The sequence below is a fragment of the Biomphalaria glabrata genome, chromosome 5 (genome assembly GCF_947242115.1).
Source record: "Biomphalaria glabrata chromosome 5, xgBioGlab47.1, whole genome shotgun sequence".
NCBI lineage: Eukaryota > Metazoa > Mollusca > Gastropoda > Planorbidae > Biomphalaria > Biomphalaria glabrata.
The window spans coordinates 20,308,032-20,330,958 of record NC_074715.1 but is presented as its reverse complement, the minus strand read 5'-3'; the positions used below and the strand labels follow the sequence as shown (position 1 = coordinate 20,330,958).

At 37.2% G+C, this 22,927-nt stretch overlaps 1 protein-coding gene across 8 annotated transcripts in view; it reads left to right on the top strand.

Moving 5' to 3' along the window:
- LOC106067126 (latrophilin Cirl-like) overlaps positions 1-22,927 on the top strand; it is a 54,656-nt gene that overhangs the window by 695 nt on the left and 31,034 nt on the right. For 6 of the 8 annotated variants that reach the window (XR_008777815.1, XR_008777814.1, XR_008777811.1 and 3 more), the window contains exons 2-4: positions 3,217-3,366; positions 3,828-3,961; positions 7,125-7,267. The exons of 1 other annotated variant lie outside the window; for it this stretch is intronic. Coding sequence is in view for 1 of the 7 variants with exons in the window: in XM_056028351.1 (XP_055884326.1) it covers positions 3,223-3,366; positions 3,828-3,961; positions 7,125-7,267 (421 nt within the window). In the remaining 6 variants the exon portion in view is untranslated. Of the gene's footprint in view, positions 1-3,216; positions 3,367-3,827; positions 3,962-7,124; positions 7,268-14,459; positions 14,820-22,927 lie in introns of those variants that run through there. One more of the 8 variants, XR_008777816.1, reaches the window with a different exon arrangement.

The following is a 22,927-nucleotide window of genomic DNA, read 5'->3' as shown; positions in this document are numbered from 1 at the left end:
TGTGATAAGCTCTGTAACACTTTTATAATTCTGTTTATCTTTATTACACTTCATGAATAAAATTGTTTATAGTCTAAAAAAAATTGTCGTAGGTCAATGTTACTGATCCACACAACATGAATTGGTCCAAGATCGTTTGATACATCTAAATAATTACGAATAATTAGATTTAAGAGTGCGAATTCCGCATTTAAAAGTGTCAGTTGTAGACTTGACAAGAGACACTATAACAGAGACAGTAGTAGAAACTACAAAATATTTTGAGTACACTTTCAGCATGTGTTCCTGCAGTCGACTCAAATGAGTCTTACCATTCAGTAAAGAGTTTACTATATTGTATAAGATAAGATAAGATATGAACGAATAAACAAAGTGCGTCTTGTACACCGTCTTGTGTAGAAATAAACTGGACTGTAATAGAAGACATTGATTGATGGAAAGAATTATTTGCCATATTAAAGAATTACATGACATAAACAGAATTAAAAAAAAACACACAAGCAAAATAAAAAAAAAAATAATATAAAAAAAAGAAAACAAAGCTTATATTAAATGTATCAATGATCAGTCATAAAATTAAATTTGCAATAAGCATCAGACGACTTATTCAGCTTATACCACCACTTCAGCCAAGTACTATTTCTTTCTCTGAGAAAGTGGACGAATTCATCTTATACTATACTATTACCAATAATAATAATAATAATAATAATAATAATAATAATAAGGCTTGTCTTCGAGTCAGAAGATAGATTAGTAAGGAATGCAGTATTTCCCGTTGGTGGTTACTTAATTTTATATACATTCTTGTGTTGTCAGGTAAAAGAAATAATTGCGCAAAATTTCAGGTTGATCCGAGATTGCGTGTCGGAAAAATAACGTGTACAAACTTTTGGTCAGACAGACAGACAGACAGACAGAGTGCGTTGATATAAGCTTTGTAATTAGAGACGACTACACGTATCAAACGGGAGAATTGATTTGAAAATAAAAACGTAAACATTATTTGTACATAATTCTAGTCAATACTTCACTATTTACTTCCCGTTCTGGTGAAACAAACAAAGAACTGGGTGAGGCACATTGTGTTAGTCATTAATCTCTTTGCCTAGTAGTCGTGACTGATGAGCTCACCAAACTGACATTAACTTGAGATTGAAATGTATTGCACTTCCTGTTGTGGCTAAAGTCTAGAACAGAGAGGGGAGGTTATCTATCACATTGTTTCAGAAGAGAACAATGTTAGTTGTATTTTTGTCCTTCATAGCTTTTATAATTTACGCTTCCTAGATATGTGAAGTGGTCTACAACGTTAACGGCTGTCCATTTGAGGGGATCTTTGGGGCTGAATATTTTTTAATTTTTGACTTTTGGAACATGATTTCTGTTTTCCCGAAGTTTATAGATAAACAAAAGAGGCGGGAGCGTATGCGAATTCGTTGACATCGATCTGGAGATCATGTTCATTGTGAGCTAGCAGGGCGTAATCATAATTATTTCTTTTGTTTTTGTATGGGACAAACCGCTCTTAAAAATCTACAGCATAAGTGGAGTTACTCGTCACTGACTCGTCAGTTTGAAAAGAAAGGTCTGTGAATGTTGTAAAAGTGACATTTTAAGCTAAACATGTCACAGCTCAATAGGACTCTCATCTTTCCAGTCAGTGGCGTACCTAGGGTGGGGGGGGGGAGATTAGAAAATACCCCCGGGCCCTTACTTGAGAAGGGTCCCCAATGAGTGTTCGAATTTTTTTTTACATGAAATATTAAATGTTACCCAATATGCTGGGACCCCAACGAGGTCACCCCCCCCCCAGGCGCCCAAATGATGGCACATTCCTAGCTACGCCACTGTTTCCAGTGATCGTATGCTCTATCTTCCTTAGATAAATCCTGCCAACAGAGGATATGTTACAGTAATTTTAGTAGGCCTAAGAAGCCTAGTATAAAATGAATTGTATTCTGACCAATACAACGAGATGAACGAAATACACACAAGGAAACTAATTAGATCCAGATCTTAATAGGAAGTTGCATTATTTGATGAGAAGAGACTAAGACACACAAACAATGCGCTCACTTGCCCATCAACACGCGAGGGATTTACGTTTTGAAGTTACTTTATAGATGATAAATGACTCACATATTTCTAGAACTCTGCTCTGTTCAAAACTCAGCTAAATTGAACAAAAATAAAATGTGTAACTTAAAACAGTACCGAAAAAAAGTGCGACACACATGCACGAAACAGGCCATCTAGTCGTAAAGCAGACACACAACACACGCGCAAGCACTTTTATACACAAAGACATACACACTAACAAAGTAGTGTACACTAATTCGCATCTCCCCCTCCCCAGTAAATGGTCACGTACCTATTTTTTTTTCGTGAAATATGAAGTTTTGCTCTCCCTTTGGTAGGCATACGGTCAGACTGCACGGTAGAGAAACAGAAACGCAACTGTATCATCTTTTTTGATAGCCATTTTGTTGCCATGGACGCTTAAAAGAAATCCCATTAACTACGAGGGTTCAGACACTTCAGTCATTCGGGATTTCCTGAAACATTTTTATATCTCACCCATAGACATAAATAAATATAGACTGGAAAAAGGAAATAACTTTATGTAACTTGAAAACATGTATATCTATTGTATTCGGATTTCCGAATTCTGAAAAATTGAAAAATTGCATGATCTTCAGTCTTAGAGATTAAACAAAACTCCTAGACATAAATAAAATACACAGAAATGCAAGTCACAAATTTTCGTTTCATAAAACTCTATTATCGGCCAGTCTATATTTATTTATGTCTATGATCTCACCTTGATATTTTAGTTGTCTGTTGTATTTATGTGTATTTTTCTGTTGTGTTGTCTTTATATGAGAAACGAGTCCTTGTAATCACAACAAATTTCCGTAAGGATCAATAGAGCAGTCTTAGTCTTAGTCTTAGTCTTAGTTGACTAATAGAATAGTGTAAAAAATATTTTGTTTCAAGAAAAAAATCTATGTTTTTGTTAAAGTTGGACTCGCCCTCTATGGGCAGTTTCGATGTGACCAACTGATTTTAGTCCAAATTATAAACGTTAACTTTTTAAAAAAAACACGACAAACTCAAAAAGAAATTGTGATTTTAAAATACCTAGGTATGAAGTCTGCTTTAACAAAAAAAGACTTTTAAAAATGTAAAAAAAAATATAAATTGTTTTCGCAGAGGAAGATGTCAATGTCACTTGTTGGTTGGACCAAACTCCACAGAGGATGTTATAAATTTGTGGAAGAAGAAGCAACATGGACTGATGCTGTAGAGAAATGTCAATCAGACAATGCTGAACTTTCTGTTCTATTAAGTCAAACTGAGAAGGTAAGTGGGAACTATTTACTGTTTTACTACCCAATACCAGTCAGTAAACCTAATCAATTTCTATATAAAATTAAGATAATAGTAATTCTCTTAGAGTCCAAAGAGTATATGAATACGCAGTCCTAGCTATGATCTACATAGTTTGCCAAACCCAGCACAGTTGTCGGCCGCTGGCTGCTTTGGGTTCTCTTTCCGCGGTCTACTGTCTGTAATCTCTGAAGATTTTTTTTTGGTCTCAAAGCCTGTATAATAAATCTCTGTCTCGTTCTGAGGCCGCCCGGTGCTAGGTGCTCTCTTCTATGTCAGTCAAACATACCTACATACATACATATATACAAATATACTTACATACATACATATAACTTACATTCAATTATATATATATATGTGTGTGTGTTAAATATACACACTATAGCAGCACTACACTACAGTAAACATTTTCTGGGTCTTCTCCTCTCCAGGATGATGTACAACAATATTTTATAGCGAACAATAAAATAAATGACAAGAGGTGGTGGGTGGGGCTGACCAGATCTGAAAATACTGGATCAAACTGGACCTGGACTGAAAATACACCAATTAGTACGAAACTAACGTAAGTTCTAGACCTACATCATTAATTGATGGATAAGATGTGATTACAGTCAATTAGAAAGAATAAGTAGTAATACCTTGTGATCTCAAGGTCAAATGATGTAAACGTCATCTGTTGCTATGGCCGATTTTTAACGAGGGTGTTTCGTGGCCAGCACAGCGAAAAAAATAAACTTTTCCCAGCTATTGTAGTAGGTAGTCATTAGTTTTGGATGGACTCAGGGGCGTACTAAAATCTCAAAATCCAAAAATCCCCCAAAAAGTTCTATCATTCGTTTGTAATGAAGAGCAAACTAATCGCTCTGTAGTCTATCTTCTCTATAGTAATCTATAAGATGTCTCTTTTTTTTAAAGTATTTTTTTTTTAACTTTACAAATTGCTCACGCGATGAAAACTTTTTAGGATTTAAAAAAAAAAATATATATATATTTTTTTTTTACAATTCCTCTTATTAGCTTGAATCTTTTCATCGGGTAAAAAAAAAAAAAAACTTTGATGGATGGACAAGGCTCTCAAAAAATATTTTTACTAGTTTTTTAGCAGCCCCCGAAAGGCGAAAAGACGCTATTAGTTTTGTGTGGCCTGTCTGTCCGTCTGTCCCGTTTAGATTTCAGAAACTAGAAGAGAAAATGAAAATCGGACATCATGGTATTTTAGATCATTCAAAGTTCTAATGTAACGGCTACTTTTTTCTGTTCCGAAAGCAGAGTTGCCTTCAAGTACGCATCTTGCTTATTTTGTTCGCAAATGGACACACGAAAATACGCGAGTACGGTTGATCATCTGGAAATACGTATTTCCCCCTTTAAAAAAAAATTAGTTCTTGATAATCATATATATAGATCAGTGAGTCAATGCCTTGAAATGGACTATTCTTATTAGATCTACCACGAGATACTTAGGGCCTAGGCCTATAGCTTTTTTTTTTCGCGCATTTTAGAATTTACGTAAATTTAGAATTAAGATTATTCTAGATATAGATCTAAAACTAATTCTAGTTTAGCTCTAGATGTTACCAGATGTGTACTAGACTTAGATTTACAACTAATCTAGATCAAAGTAGCCTACAACTTATTATAAATGTAGACTACAGACTATGTCTAGTAGCTCAAGAATCTAGATATCTGTAACTAGATCTGGATCCACTCAAAAGCAGCAATTTTTGCCGTCTTATGAAAAGATTTATTGATATTATTTCTTATCCTTTATGGAATCTAAAATTTAAAAAAAAAGGGCCAGATGGGCTGTTCTTTGATATAGATAGAGATCTAGTATTTCTCATTCACGATAGAGCCTACAATTCGGTGGGATTGTTAAACCTTAAAAATAACTCTAAGCACATTAAAAAAAAAAGTCAACTACTACTAAATTTAAAGCTGCCTACAGATCTAGATCTATTCTAAATTTTGATTCGATTTTTTTGTAAACGACCAAATTCAGGAGAGATTTCTTTTGAGATGAAATTGAGAAGGGCAGAAGTTTTAATGAATACTAGTTGAGCATAATCTCTCTCTTAGCATGATAAAGTGAATCCAACTGATGTTCCCTGACTTGCAGAACGTAGCTTCTGTGGCACATCGAAAGCTACTGTTATAGTCACTAGCGACAAGCTAGGTTCCATTACTTATGAAAGCCTAAATTCAAAGAATAAAATCAGGGGCATTCAAGGCGTGAGTGTGTTTGCAAAAGAAAAGCTTTAATTATGTTGACAATAATTATTCTTGATTCCTTGCCATCTCCTTCAACACACCTGTTTGTTTTATAAAACAACTTCAAGAACCAGAAACCAGAATAAACAGCTTTATCTTATAACAACTATTCAGCAGACTCAATAGCCCAGCTTTCATATTAGAAACAAGTTCAATGACTAATTAGGATTATCAGTCTGGAAAACACATCTTCAAAATGTTTTGTTATTAGTGATTGTAGAGGATTCCAAAGCTTTCATTGCTAACTCTGCAAAGACTGGTCTGATAGAAGAAAATCTGAATTCTTTAAAATGTGATAAAATATTTCCAGTGTCTGGATACTTTGTAAAGAAATTGCCTATAGAATAAAATGTCACTTACCCAGCCAAGCAAACCATTACATCTGGTTTAAGTCTAAGTCACTTGTAACAGGAATTCCTATTTTGAATGAATTTTCTGTTGCCGTTATAATGGATTGTGGAATACACTATACTGACTAAAGACATTATGATTATAAAATCATTGCAGACAGACAAGAACGGCATCATTCTAACATATTCTAGAAACATCTATGACAATAAGACTAAAAGTGTAAATATTTTGACACATGTACAAAATGTCTTATATAACTTTATGCCGTGTTAACTTAAGAATTGCTGCATTTCGTGTATGTTAAGTGCTTGAATGATTTTTTAGTCTTTCCTGAGTATATTTCTTGATATTTATATCTATTTCTAGATCTTGACTTAGATCTAGTTCTAGACCTAGACTTAGATCTTGAATCTAGATTTAAATCTAAAACTAGGTCTAGATCTAGCTAGATCTATGTCTAGTTTGTATGACAAATGACAATGGAGATATTAATTTTTTATTTTGTGAGGGGAATGTCTGGTCCAACTAGACCTACTCCAAGTCTTTCAAGTCATTTCTAACTAGCTCACTACCTAACTAAAATAGGTCAAGAATTTTATTTTTCGTGTTGCCAATTTATCTAATTTTGTAAGAAGAATAAATCTTTTTTAGTTTCTCTTTATTACATGTTATTAATTTTGAATGTACTGATAAGGTTAATAATTATTATTTTAAAAATATCATTGTACGCTAAATGAATATATGGAGATGCTGTGGCTGAGTGGTAAAGCACTTGGAACCAGAAGTCCTGTGTTCGAATCATGCTGAAGACTCTAGGTAGAACACTTCGGGGGCCGATTTTGAGTTTGTGTTTCCACACAAGTTGTCTTTGTAACCTTGTTTTTATTAGAATGGTTATTGCTTTATTGCTATTTCTTAATGTAATATTGTTGGCTCAAAAGTATGTCGTTGTAAAAGTGTCCGCGGCGTTGAAATGAAATAAGACTTTTAAAGTCTCCATGTATTACGTATTTAAGATGGTTTTGTATACGAGTAAACTGTTAGTAGACCTACATTGATGACTGTTGAACTGCAAACATTATGAAATATCATTCTTTTTTCAGTCCTTGGTTCCGAGAGAATCAAAAGACTAAGCCAGGTGAACTCTCTGCAACTATCGAACTCAACTCTGGCAGATTAGTTTTAAGATCTGACTTCCGTGATGACCAAGAGGTTATATACCCATTCATTTTTGAATTTCATAAAGGTAAGTTTATATTTCTCAATCAAAGGCACAAACTGTTGCATTTCTTACAAAGCCTATATCAAATGACTCTCTCTGGTAAAAAATTTGTACACATTATTTCGGATCAAGCTGAAATTTTGCACAAATATTTCTTGTACCTTACAAAACAAGAATCAATAAAATTACCTATTAGTTATTTAACAATTGGTAATTAATTATTTGTTTGGTATTGAACAAAGAAAAAAAAATTGTATTTGACAGTTGTAGTTTTATAAGTTGAATTAGTTCCCTTGAGGAGGATTGAGCGCTGATTGAACAATTTTTGTTTATACATTTAAAAAGCGATTACGGTAACCCAGGAACCTCTTTCTCTCTCCCCCCCCCCCCCACCTTTTCCCAACTGGCCCAGACATGTGATAGGATCACAGCTCATTGAGAGCCAGTAACACAGACTAAAAACGCAAAATACCAAGGTGTTATAATAAATGAAAAACTGTCATGGAATACCCTTGTCATCAGACGACTCAAAAGCGCTGATGATCCACTATACAAGCAGTATCTCCAGAATGAGATCAACGCCAATGTGGCCAAGATGGCCTACTACACCAGAGTGGCCGGGCTGTACGAAGCAGTTCTCCAGCAACAGAACCAGTATTATGAGAGCTCCAGAGAGAAACTGCGTCTTGAGATAGATCGTCTGAATCAACCTTTAACCTGTACATAATTGACGTCATTAGAAGTGAAGGCCGCCACCTAGTCTCAGAATGAACAACAAATATAACCAGAGCTTGAGACATTTGTTTAGCTTTATCCAAACATTTCTTTGGAATTATTCAACTCATTTTTGTGGAGTTTGTTTTAGTGTTACTATCTTATCTTATCTTATATAATACAGACGTTACTTCAAAAAGAAGATCATTACGTCCTACGCGTCATGCATTTAGTCATGCATATTAACCAATGACTTAAATTCTGCCAAGTCACGGGTTTTCCTGGCTAGCTCAGGCAACCCATTCCATGTTCTAATAGCACTAGGGAAGAAGGAGTATTTGTACAAATTTGTCCTAGCATATGGAACGTGGAATGTGCCTTTATCTTTGTGTCTCTGAGTATTTTATTAAATTTTGTTTTTGTATTTGAAGATTATGGTTCAGTGTTTTATGTATAATTGCTACTTTACTTTTGAGTCTTCTGTCCTGAAGGCTTTCTAAATTTAGTGATTTTACTAAAGGTGTTACTCTAGTCAAATGTGAATATTCGTTTGTTATGAATCTCACTGCTCAATTTTGTGTCTGTTGCAGTTTCTTAATGTTTTCTTGAGTTGAGGGGTCCTATGGTGACGGTAGGAAGTGGTTAACGTATGGTTGTGAATAATGCAACATAGGTGGCACTGTCATCATTGGTCTAGGTTAGGAGACGACTTCAGAACGTGAGACTGAAGGGTTGCGTTATTGTAGTGAGTTATTATTATAGCGAATATTATTACTAAAGTCTACGACATTTATTTTTATCTTATATTAAACTTGATTTTGTCTATATTATTTTATAATAAAAGTTATATTTAGTATTGTTCGCAAAGAAGATATTCGAGTTTTTCAAGTTTTATTAGTTAAAAGCTATATTACGCCTACAGCGGTTTGATTGTTTGGTGCTACAAGTCAACGACCGTCAATAACTTTTATCAAATGTTGATGTACATAACATGGAGATAACATTTGAATAAGCAACGTTGGCGAAGAATCGTTCTCAACATTGCTCAATTGTTACACACACACACAAAAGGAACTTACATTTTTCATTTGCCTCATTTTTAATTAATTGAATGCCAGATTGGAAAAACGTTTTGAAACATCAGTTTGCAACTAAATTGAATTTTACTTATAGGTTGTACATAAGCCCGAGTGTTATACTTTCTCTGCCAGGCATTGATACATAATTACGCAGGCCATCATCAATTAGCTGATCAGGTTTTGATACAGAACAGGATACTTTCAGTAAATAATGTCAGCGTAAGAAAAAGATATCAAACAAATTGAGCGATAGATAGATTTAACATGCTGGGCTCACTATTCTAGAATAGAACACACAAGCAAAATACAAAACAAATACTTAAAAAAACAAAGTTTATATTTAGTGTATCGTGTATCTATTAGTTTGGATCAATCATGTAATTAAATTTGTTAAAAATCAAGACTACTAATAATAAATCTGTGCGACTAAAAATATTTTTTTTTACCAAATGTTTTTGTTTAGCGCAATTTCATGCTTTTAGCGTTCCCAATACGATATCATGCTATCACTTGTCTGGACCTTTTGGAAAGTGGTGGGGGTAGAAAGAACGGGGTATCTGCGTGATCGCTTTTTTATTACCATAAACACTATTAACAAGGCAGACGATTATCTAAGTCATTCTAGGACATCAGTCACACCATCAGCATTAAGCCAGAAATCCAATCTAAGTAGCATAAAGCGCTTGGCTACTTAGTAAGAGGGCCTGTGTTCGAACCTACACTCGAGCTGAGAGTCAGATACCCATTCCCTCCTCCCCCCCCCAGCTAGTCCACAACAAAGATTGGACCAAACTCACCAAAGCACTGAGCATGTTGTCATGTCAATATGCCCTCTATAAATTTAAATAGAAAACTTCAAATAGTGTGTTTGTGTGTGTGTGTGTTGGTGAGATTCAAGGACAATAACATTTGTAACTTCATCAGGTCAAGATTGCCTTGAGAGAACTTGCTCATGTCCTTTGTATTATTCTTAAAGTTACAAGCAGACAATCAGACACAACATTGACATATCTCCAGAATTTTAGGGTTAATACATGGACAGTGTTCATGTGGCACTTCCTCAACAGAGTCATCCAAATGGTGAAACGCCAAATGTGTCACATAGATCTAGAATCTATAAATATCTTTCTACCTTTCTACTTTCTACCCTTGTGATCAACAATCTTCAGAAATATCTCAATTCTTAATTTTTATAACCTTTCAGAGTGACTTCCCCGGTTCTGTCGTCATAACTCAAGTTTCATTTCTTTTCTTTTAGACCTGTGATGAATGGATGAACAGGATACAGAGTTGTCAACTCCAGTGGCATAGCTAGCAATGTGCGGGTGGTGCGGGCCACACGGGGAATCAAGTGGTTGGGGGGCATCAAACTGAGGGCAATCTTTCTCAGTAAAACTACATATTGTAATTACATAAATAAAAACAAACATATATTCCGGTATTTGTTTTGGTCATTTGTTGTGTCCTGTATTCTTTCTTAAATCAATTAAATGTAAGCTGTAGACCAGCTGGAATGAAATTTTACCAGATTTGTTTCAATCTCTGAAGTCAACCACTTTTACACTTTTTTTAAAGCCTTACAAAATGTTACTTCATTGTTCAATGCACTGGTTATGGACATGTTTATAATGTTTGTTTTTTTAATTTCTAGCTACTAATAAGTAATAGTTTTATCTCTTTTGTGGACCAGTTGGGGAGGGGTTATCTGGGAGGAGATTTCCAACCGCCCAGCAAACACAACCATGCTAGGGTCGGGATTCCAACTCAATTCCCTTTGTAAAGTGGTCAAGCCGTAGGCAAGCGGTTTAAGCATTTCAGCCACACATCACTTGCTTGGAGGGAAGTTTGTCTGTGACTAGGCAACACATCACTTGCTTGGAGGGAAGTTTGTCTGTGACTAGGTAACACATGACTTGCTTGGAGGGAAGTTTGTCTGTGACTAGGCCACACATCACTTGCTTGGAGGGAAGTTTGTCTGTGACTAGGCCACACATGACTTGCTTGGAGGGAAGTTTGTCTGTGACTAGGCAACACATCACTTGCTTGGAGGGAAGTTTGTCTGTGACTAGGTAACACATGACTTGCTTGGAGGGAAGTTTGTCTGTGACTAGGCCACACATCACTTGCTTGGAGGGAAGTTTGTCTGTGACTAGGCCACACATGACTTGCTTGGAGGGAAGTTTGTCTGTGACTAGGCCACACATCACTTGCTTGGAGGGAAGTTTGTCTGTGACTAGGCCACACATGACTTGCTTGGAGGGAAGTTTGTCTGTGACTAGGCCACACATGACTTGCTTGGAGGGAAGTTTGTCTGTGACTAGGTAACACATCACTTGCTTGGAGGGAAGTTTGTCTGTGACTAGGCCACACATGACTTTCTTGGAGGGAAGTTTGTCTGTGACTAGGCCACACATCACTTGCTTGAAGGGAAGTTTGTCTGTGACTAGGTAACACATCACTTGCTTGGAGGGAAGTTTGTCTGTGACTAGGCCACACATGACTTGCTTGGAGGGAAGTTTGTCTGTGACTAGGCCACACATCACTTGCTTGAAGGGAAGTTTGTCTGCGACTAGGCCACACATCACTTGCTTGAAGGGAAGTTTGTCTGTGACTAGGCAACACATCACTTGCTTGGAGGGAAGTTTGTCTGTGACTAGGCCACACATGACTTGCTTGGAGGGAAGTTTGTCTGTGACTAGGTAACACATCACTTGCTTGGAGGGAAGTTTGTCTGTGACTAGGTAACACATGACTTGCTTGGAGGGAAGTTTGTCTGTGACTAGGTAACACATCACTTGCTTTGAGGGAAGTTTGTCTGTGACTAGGCAACACATGACTTGCTTGGAGGGAAGTTTGTCTGTGACTAGGCCACACATGACTTGCTTGGAGGGAAGTTTGTCTGTGACTAGGCCACACATGACTTGCTTGGAGGGAAGTTTGTCTGTGACTAGGCCACACATGACTTGCTTGGAGGGAAGTTTGTCTGTGACTAGGCAACACATGACTTGCTTGGAGGGAAGTTTGTCTGTGACTAGGCCACACATCACTTGCTTGGAGGGAAGTTTGTCTGTGACTAGGCAACACATGACTTGCTTGGAGGGAAGTTTGTCTGTGACTAGGCCACACATCACTTGCTTGGAGGGAAGTTTGTCTGTGACTAGGCCACACATGACTTGCTTGGAGGGAAGTTTGTCTGTGACTAGGCCACACATCACTTGCTTGGAGGGAAGTTTGTCTGTGACTAGGCCACACATGACTTGCTTGGAGGGAAGTTTGTCTGTGACTAGGCCACACATGACTTGCTTGGAGGGAAGTTTGTCTGTGACTAGGTAACACATCACTTGCTTGGAGGGAAGTTTGTCTGTGACTAGGCCACACATGACTTTCTTGGAGGGAAGTTTGTCTGTGACTAGGCCACACATCACTTGCTTGAAGGGAAGTTTGTCTGTGACTAGGCCACACATCACTTGCTTGAAGGGAAGTTTGTCTGTGACTAGGCAACACATCACTTGCTTGGAGGGAAGTTTGTCTGTGACTAGGCCACACATGACTTGCTTGGAGGGAAGTTTGTCTGTGACTAGGTAACACATCACTTGCTTGGAGGGAAGTTTGTCTGTGACTAGGTAACACATGACTTGCTTGGAGGGAAATTTGTCTGTGACTAGGTAACACATGACTTGCTTGGAGGGAAGTTTGTCTGTGACTAGGTAACACATCACTTGCTTGGAGGGAAGTTTGTCTGTGACTAGGCAACACATCACTTGCTTGGAGGGAAGTTTGTCTGTGACTAGGTAACACATCACTTGCTTGGAGGGAAGTTTGTCTGTGACTAGGCAACAATAATGACATCAAGGCTTGAGATTTCAATAAGCTAGACGGAAAACGTGTAGAGATTATCTGTAGAGAATCTTGGACATCATGCGTTGTCTCTTAAAGCAGAATCTGGCACTCCGTGGGCATCACGAACAAGTTGAAGAAGAATTGACAGTACAAAATTAAAGAGATATCCTGGAGTGAAATTAATATCCAAGTACGACCCATTCCCGAAAGACCCAAGACGTTCACGTCCCAACAAAATAAAAACGAATTTATTGTCATATAAGTGCTCACGAAAAAAAAATCCTACAGAAAGAATAAAAAGCAAATAGTTCTAGATTATTTTTCACAGTACACTAAACATCTAAAATCTAGATAAAAATTTTATGGTACATTGTCATGTAGAGCCTTAAAGACGTATTAGCCACAAGAAAACGTTGCCAGTCTAAAAAAAGATGAAGATAGATTTTCTCTCGACACACAAGAAAGAGTTACTGATGGAAATACTTTCCTTGGACCGTAGTGGTCATGAAATAATAAACCCATAAAAACAAAGTCATGATAAATTTGAATTTTAGTTGCCTTATTGAATCTTCAGATGGAAATCAATCTCGATGGTTCTCCCAGCATCATAGACAAACTTCGTTTTTGGTAATTCAGATAATTGTCGCAGTTTCTCCAGAAGTCTCCGAACTTCCAAAACAAGAATCTATTGAGCTTTAGAGTTTTATAAAAGAAAATGTCAGTACCTGAATATTGCCATCTTAATTCGCATATTTCTTTTAGTATTGCGGTAAGTGGGGCAAGCAAGCGAACATGACTTTGATGAAGAAATACTTACCATCAACGATGACTGAATAATTTGGCAATTTCGTCTATTGAACAAGACCTAATGGAAAAAAACTGATTTCGATAAAATTATAGATATTTAGCCGGAAAGAAAGCACGTGAGATTCACTTGTAGTATCTTTTTTGTAAAATTCATTCTTTGCGAAATAGCAATGCTTAAATAATGAATAAACTTTATTCGAAATTAGAAACTTTTCACAGTTTTAAAACTTTTTTTTTGGAAAATGCCGCACAGGGCATCAAATACCTTAGCTACGCCACTGGTCAACACGTACACTATTTAAACACACTTTCAACTTTGATTGGTGCCTTTTTTTTTAAAACAATAGCTCTCCACTAGTGTGTCTTGACGGAAAGCTTGCATTAGGTCTTACTTGCAGTTACTGCCCTTACTCACATTTATCCTATCTCCCAATCAAAAAAATAATTAAACTTGTTTCAGATAACCCAAGTTTAAGTGACCGTCTGCGTACAAAGTAGCTAGGTCGTTTTGTGTTTTGGTAACGTGACGTAATTACTGATTTATTCCATTCGTGTTTAGAACAAAGTCATCTCCATCTCGGTGCTCTCCCTTATCACATCTGGCTAGAAACTGCTGTGACAAACTGCTTGGAACTCTTTCATCTAGTTCAGTGAGGGAGGGGATTTAGAATGTGTAATATTCCACTTAAATTGTACTCACAAGAGTATACTCATTTTTTTAAATCTTTTTCTCTTTTCTGACTCATAGGAAGATAATTTTGGCCATCAGTATGCTAAAGTAAACATGTTTTTTTATTTCAAGTGGACACATTTGTTACTCTTCTCCCTCACATTTAATTTTAAATCTCCAAAAGCATCGCTTGATTTGATTGTCTGTCTCTCTCAACATAGTTGTCGTGCAGTGAGTGAAAGTTGACAAGTGATTTCTTTACATAGATTCTTATAAGACTTTACATTCACAACGGAGCAGAGGTTTGTAGGGAACAGATCTCTACATTGGGTGTTAGTTATTTATTTGTATGGTGTCATGGAAAAACGACTCAGACGAACAATGAACAAAAGTTCAAAGACTGTTTTGTTTTCTCACGTGTGTTTGCTACTGCTCCTATTGAACGATATCCAGGCCGCAATTGCAGGTAAGTGGATCTAGAGGTTCATCACTTGTGTACTTGAGTTCATTACAACTTAACTTGTTTCTACCTTTTGTTTTAAATACAGTTTAATATTAACTTGGGAAATGGGGGCGGGGGTGTAGTTGGTGCCAGCGTAGTCTAGGCGCTTGCAGATGAAACTATTAAGCACTAACTGAACGGGGGGGGGGGGGAGACACTTTTCCTTGTGAAAAAAAACTTTTCAATGTGTTGCGACTTGAGTCCATGTGTTCCTTTGATGATTTAAACATAGTCACAAAATCTCTTTTCTGTGTGTAATGTGATAAGCTCTGTAACACTTTTATAATTCTGTTTATCTTTATTACACTTCATCAATAAAATTGTTTATAGTCAAAACAAAATTGTCGTAGGTCAATGTTACTGATCCACACAACATGAATTGGTCCAAGATCGTTTGATACATCTAAACAATTACGAATAATTAGATTTATGAGTGTAAATTCCGCATTTAAAAGTGTCAGTTGTAGACTTGACAAGAGACACTATAACAGAGACAGTAGTAGAAACTACAAAATATTTTGAGTACACTTTCAGGCAAACATGACTTTGATGAAGAAATACTTACGATCAACGATGACTGAATAATTTGGCAATTTCGAAAAAAATTTGGAAAAAAAATGATTTCGATAAAAATATTTTGAGTACACTTTCAGAGTGTGTTCCTGCACTCGACTCACAGGAGTCTTAGTATTCAGTAAAGAATAAACAAAGTGCATCTTGTACACCGTCTAAAGTAGAAATCAACTGGACTGTAACAAAAGACATTGATTGTGCAAGCTTGATGGAAATAATTATTTGACATATTAAAGAATTACAAGAAATAAACGGAGTTAAAAAAAAAGTAAAATAATAAAAAAAATATTCAAGAAAAACAAAAACCAACAACAAAGCTTTTATTAATGTATCAATTGTTTTGGATCAGTCATGTCATTAAATTTGTAATAAGCTTCAGACGACAATCTATAAAGAGGACGTATTCAGCTTATACCAACATTTCAGTTAAGTACTATTTCTTTCCCTTGGAAAGGGGACTTATTAAGCTTATAACACCACTTTAGTCAAGTCTTATTTCTTTCCTTGCTTGATTAAGTAATAATAACGTAATTTTACTTGTAATTTATTAACAATTACTAGTCTAATTTGATTGATTCTTGTGTTGTCAGGTAAAAGAAATAATTGCGCAAAATTTCAGGTTGATCCGAGATTGCGTGTCGGAAAAATAACGTGTACAAACTTTTGATATGACAGACACACAGACAGACAGAGTGCGTTAATATGAGCTTTGTAATTAGAGACGACTATAAGTATTATACAAGAGAATTGATTTGAAAATATAACTAACGTAACGAAAACGTAACGAAAACTCTACATAACTTCTGTTAATACTTAAGAATTTACTTCCCTTTCTGGTGAAACAAACACAAGATGGGTGAGGCTCATTGTGTTAGTAATTAATCTCATGAGCTCATCATGATCAAACTGACATTATCTTGAGATTGAAATGTATTGCACTTCCTGTCAGGCACTCAAGAAATATACATTAACTAGTCGACCGGCGGCGTAGCATACGCTGCTATTTTGCAGGGCCGGCCTTAGGCCACTGCAACCTATGCTACCGCTGTGAGCCCCGCACTTTCATAGGACCCGCTCTAATTCAAGGTGTATAAATTATTAAATTAAACCACTTTATAACTTAAAACAGATTCCCGCGCCCTCCTGTCGATTTACCAGGAGCTCCTGGAAATCTCCCGAAATCGCAAAATATACGAAAAAGTCCTTAAAATATACGGAAATATATAGACAAAAATTGTCATTTTGGGGTGTCATTCAATATGGAAAACGCCAATCTTACGCGCGGCATTATGCATCAGCCGTAATTGTGTAATCTGGTGAAAGAAGCTTCTCGCGCCTCAAATTAATGAAGAATTACTTGAGGTCAACAATTCTCAAAGATAGATTGAAACGGTTGGTAATTCTTGCTATTGAGCGTGATCTATGTAGGAAACAGAATTATTATGATATACTGTATGACTTCGCTACACGCAACGCTCGTAAAGTAATTCTGTACGTAGTAAAGAATGAATAAAATGCAAAGACGAATTTATTTTCTATTACAAACACTTCAATTTTACTTATTATCCGCTTCCCTACCCAAACTTGGCCCCGCGAATCCGTTTCGAATAGGGCCCCACAATGCTAAAGTCCGGTCCTGCTATTTAGTGTTTGTAAAATGTTTGTAAAATGTTTGTAAAATGTTTTACATGTTCGGGTGTTCCTTCAGAATTGAAGATTGTTTACTTTTTAGTCCAAACCTCCCGCATGACGAAGGGGGATGGGAGCGGGCAGGGTTTGACAGTCCAGCGCAGCCATCCGTAGCAAGCTGTGAAAACGTGTTCTCCCCCCCCCCCTCTTGTTTTTTTTTTCGTGGGGGGACTATCCGCAGAAATAAGAGAGTGAATTTTCCTTTACTTCTTGTTTGACCTGTTTAATGAAAAAGAGAATTATATATATAGATATTGACATGCGAACCTGCGATCCACGAGACACAAAGTTAAACATAAAGTCTGACTGAGTTACTTAACAATAAGACGCCATTATAAACCATTGAATTAAAATTTTTCTGTCAGTTATTCTCACATACAATAACGAGCAACGAGTGGGTGTGTCTAAAGTGTAGAAAAGAAAGGGGAGGTTATCTACCACATTGTTTCAGAAGAGAACAATGTTAGTTGTATTTTTGTCCTTCATAGCTTTTATAATTTACACATAGAAAAAAAAAAGGAGGGGGGGGGTTAAGAAAGTCATTCTATTTCAAAAGGTATATATATATATATATATTCCATCAAACTCTCGACTGGAGGCACCCATAAGCACAACTTGCCTTTGCCAGACAGTTATCAACTTCCCTTGAAAGCGATGCGTCATTTGATACTATGCTCCTTAGATATGTGAAGTGGTCTACAACGTTAACGGCTGTCCATTTGAGGGGATCTTTGGGGCTGAATATTTTTTAATTTTTGACTTTTGGAACATGATTTCTGTTTTCCCGAAGTTTATAGATAAACAAAAGAGGCGGGAGCGTATGCGAATTCGTTGACATCGATCTGGAGATCATGTTCATTGTGAGCTAGCAGGGCGTAATCATAATTATTTCTTTTGTTTTTGTATGGGACAAACCGCTCTTAAAAATCTACAGCATAAGTGGAGTTACTCGTCACTGACTCGTCAGTTTGAAAAGAAAGGTCTGTGAATGTTGTAAAAGTGACATTTTAAGCTAAACATGTCACAGCTCAATAGGACTCTCATCTGTCAAGGTTGTAAAAGTGACATTTTAAGCTAAACATGTCACAGCTCAATAGGACTCTCATCTGTCAAGGTTGTAAAAGTGACATTCTAAGCTAAACATGTCACAGCTCAATAGGACTCTCATCTGTCAAGGTTGTAAAAGTGACATTTTAAGCTAAACATGTCACAGCTCAATAGGACTCTCATCTGTCAAGGTTGTAAAAGTGACATTCTAAGCTAAACATGTCACAGCTCAATAGGACTCTCATCTGTCAAGGTTGTAAAATTCAAAAGTCGCTCAAAATGACGTTACTTCAATAAGAAGATGATTACGTCCTAGCGTCATGCAATTAGTTATGCATATTAACCAATGACCTGAATTCTGCTAAGTCACTGGTTTTCCTAGCTAGCTCAGGCAACCCATTCCATGTTTCAGTGTTTTATGTCAGAGGCGTATTTATGGTAAGGGGAGTGGGAGAATTCAAAAATGCCCCCGGGTCCCCACTTGAGAAGGGTCCTCAAATGAGTGTTCGAATTTTTTTTATTTTAAATATTAAATGTTAAGCAAAATGCTGGGACCCCAAATAGGATTTACGTTTTAAAGTTACTTTATAGATACGTGACCATTTACTGGGGGGGGGGGGAGATACAAATTAGTGAGTATGCAGGGCCGGTCTTAGGCCAATGCAGCTTATGCGGTCGCAGTGGGCCTTGCGCTTTCATATGCCCCGCGCTAATTCTATGTGTAATTATTAAATTGCAAAATCCTGGAAATGTCCTGCATTTATTAAAATCTCCTGAAAACTCATACAAATCTCCTGAAAATAAAGACAAAATTGTCATTTGTGGGTGTCATTTATCACGGAAAACGCCAATTCTACGTGCGATAAAAAAAGGCATTGTCAGCTTTCATGTAATAAAATGTAATAAATTGACGAGTTTTCACCTAAACCGAAAGTGCCAATACTTTATTTACTTTTATAGTCACTGGCACATTAATATGCCGTAGAGAGAAGCAGTACAATAGTGACTGAACGGCAGTGAGTCGTGGACCACCTACATAAAACAAGAGAGAAAACTAAATTCATTCCCATTGCGTTGCCTTCGAAGGATCTTAAAAATAACATGGATAGAAAGAGTGTGTAATACTGAGATCCTCGCGAGAACGGGCCTTCCAGCATCTTTACGGTCCTCAGGCAACGCCGCCTGCGCTGGCTAGGACATGTTCACCGGATGGAGGACAATCGCATCCCAAAAATCATTCTGTACGGGCAACTTGGGTCTGGCTCAAGAAAAACTGGTCGCCTCCACCTCCTTTAAGTTGATGTGATAAAAAGGGATTTAAAATCTGTAAACATTGATACTGACCATTGGGAAGACATAGCCTTAGACCGTACTAGTTGGAGAGAGATGGTGACCAAGAACGCTATAGACAGCAAGAAAACATGGGCCTCGATTCGTGAAGTAAAAAAGTGCCACACGGGATATGGCCAGCTCCTCTACCACCAAAGCGAAATCCACTTTGACCTGCCATATATGTGGACGGGAGTGTCTCTCCAAAATAGGGCTCCACAGCCATATGAAAAAGTGTTTGAGATGAACCATAGTCGTTTCAAAGCAGGCCGAGCTGCCTGAATAATGGTGCATGGAATAATGGAATAGGACCTCGGTTCTATTTTGTTGGTTTTCGGAACTGGAGGTAAAGATTAACAGGGACAAACGGGGGCATTCGTATTGCGGCGTTAGAGGTGAAATTATTGGATCGCCGCAAGACGAACTACTGCGAAAGCATTTGTCAAGAATGTTTTCATTAGTCAAGAACGAAAGTCAGAGGCGCGAAGACGATCAGATACCGTCGTAGTTCTGACCATAAACTATGCCACCTGGCCATCCGCAGGAGTTGCTTCGATGACTCTGCGGGCGGCCTCCGGGAAACCAAAGGTTTTGGGTTCCGGGGGAAGTATGGTTGCAAAGCTGAAACTTAAAGGAATTGACGAAGGGCACCACCAGGAGTGGAGCCTGCGGCTTAATTTGACTCAACACGGGAAAACTCACCCGGTCCGGACACTGTAAGAATTGACAGATTGATAGCTCTTTCTTGATTCGGTGGGTGGTGGTGCATGGCCGCTCTTTATTGATTTCTCATCAGCTTTTAACACTATACAACTTCATTTACTCATTGAAAAGATGAAAGCGTTGCAGATTAGTCCATACATAATACTATGGGCTAATGAATTTTTGACCCAGAGAACTCAGAGGGTTAGGGTAAACAATGTTATATCTAATGAATAATTAACACAGGGGCGCCCCAGGGGGCTGTGACATCGCCATTGTGGTTCATTTTGTACACCAATGATTTTCAATCCGATAGTTCTTGTTGCTCCTTCACAAAATTCGCTGATGATGCGGCTCTTCTTGCCCTGCTCTCAGAGAGCTCAGACGTAAATGATTATTTCAAAGAATTAGAACACATTGAAGAATACTGTAAAGATAATTTTTTATTATTAAATGTAAAAAAAAACAAAGAAATGATAATCGATTTTCGTAGGGACAAGAAGGAAAATGATATTGTTTCTGTAGCTGGAGAGACTATTGAAATTGTGCAAACCTTTAAATACCTTGGTACTATCCTAGACAATAAATTAAATTTTACTGCAAATACTGATTATATCAGCAAAAAAGGGCAGCAAAGATTACGACTACTAAGAAAACTGTCCTCGTTTAATGTTAGCGAAAAGGCCTTGGCTATGTTTTATCACGCTCACATCTGCAATATCTTAAGTTTCAATATCACTGCCTGGTATGGCAATCTGAGCATTAAAAATAAAAATAAACTTAATAGAATCCTAAATGCTGCTGGCAAAATCATTGGCAAAAAACAAACCCCATTTGGGCAGTTGTTTGAGACAAACATCTATAAAAAAGCTAACAAGATCCTCGAAATAAAGAATCACCCTTTGTGTCAGGATTTTGTGATTTTACCATCACAAAAGAGATACAAGACACCGATAGCAAAGACAAACAGACACAAACACTCTTTTGTTCCCCTGGCAATCAAATCATTAAATAAGAACAATCTGGTATAAACTTTGTCACATGTAAATTATGAGTGAGTCTGGTGTGAATGTACACTTTGGTTTCTTATAGTTATAATGTTTTTTGTTTGGTGTAATGCACAAATTGTAACACAAATTTCCTTACGGATAATAAAGATTATTATTATTATTATTATTATTATTAGTTGGTGGAGCGATTTGTCTGGTTAATTCCGATAACGAAAGAGACTCTAGCCTATTAAATAATTCGCCGGTTCCTCGATGCGCCGGCGCAACTTCTTAGAGGGACGAGTGGCGTTTAGCCACACGAAATTGAGCAATAACAGGTCTGTGATGCCCTTAGATGACCGGGGCCACACGCGCGCTACACTGAAGGAATCAGCGTGGATGCCTCCCTGGCCCGAAAGGGTTGGGAAACCCGTTTAATCTCCTTCGTGCTAGGGATTGGGGCTTGTAACTGTTCCCCATGAACGAGGAATTCCCAGTGAGCGCGAGTCATAAGCTCGCGTTGATTACGTCCCTGCCCTTTGTACACACCGCCCGTCGCTACTATTGATTGAGCGGTTCAGTGAGGGCCTCGGATTGGTCTCGGTCTGGCGTGAAATATGCCATTGGTTGCAAGGTTCGTAAAATTAATTTGATCGCAATTTTGTACTTAGTAAAGAATGAATAAAATGCAAAGTCGATTTTTTTTTCTAATACAAAATCTTCATTTTCACTTATTGTCCTTATTCCCACCCAGACTAGGCCCCGCCCATAGGGCGGCTATAAGGGCCCCGCAATTGTTCGGACCGGTCTTGTCTGTATGTTTTTGTGTATAAAAGTGCTTGTGCATGTGCGTGTGTTGTGTGTCTGCTTTACGGCTAGACGGCCTATTTCATGCTTGAGTGTCGCACTTTTATATAAGTTAGATTACGCAATCACGGTACTGTTTTCAGTTAGACTTTTTTTTTTTTTTTGTTAAATTTAGCTGTTTTGAACAGAGCAGAGTTCTAGAAATATTGGAGTCAATTAAAAAAGAATGATGATATGTAAAAGGGAGAGAGAAAAAAAGCGATGTTACAACGAAGCTCTTCTCTTTTAAAATTATTTCCCTTTTTTCTTAGCTCCCTTTATTTAGGTTCTAAAAAAAAACTACCCTGAGCCATACAACTTTTCGTCCGATCATTTCACAAGAAAATGTGTTGTATTGCTTCACATGGGTTCCATCCATGAGTCAAAGTAAAGAAGATATTAATTGTATACATTTTGTTTGATAGAAATATGTCAATTTAGTTGAAACTAAACTTCTCTGAATCTTTCGGTAGTTGGCTTAAGTTGCACATTGTTGTGTAAGCAACACTTTGATGGAGACAGATCTGTCACCGTATGCAAAAAAAAAAAATAATAATGATTAAAACATTTTTTTCTCGTGAATATGAAGATTTGCTCTCCCTTTGGCAGGCATACGATCAAACACGCGGTAGGGAAACAGGAATGCAATTTGTATAATCATTTCTGGTAGCCATCTTGTTGCCATGGACGACTAGCTGGAAGCTCATTAAGAAGAAATCTACGAGTGTTTTAGACACTTCCGTCATTCGGGAATAGAACAGTGTAAAAAATAATTTGTATGAAAAATAAAATATAGTTAGTTTAGTATGTTTTGTTAAAGTTGGACTCGCCTTCTATGGGCAGGTTTGATGTGACAAACTGATATTTAGTTCAATTTATCCGTACTTTTATATATTT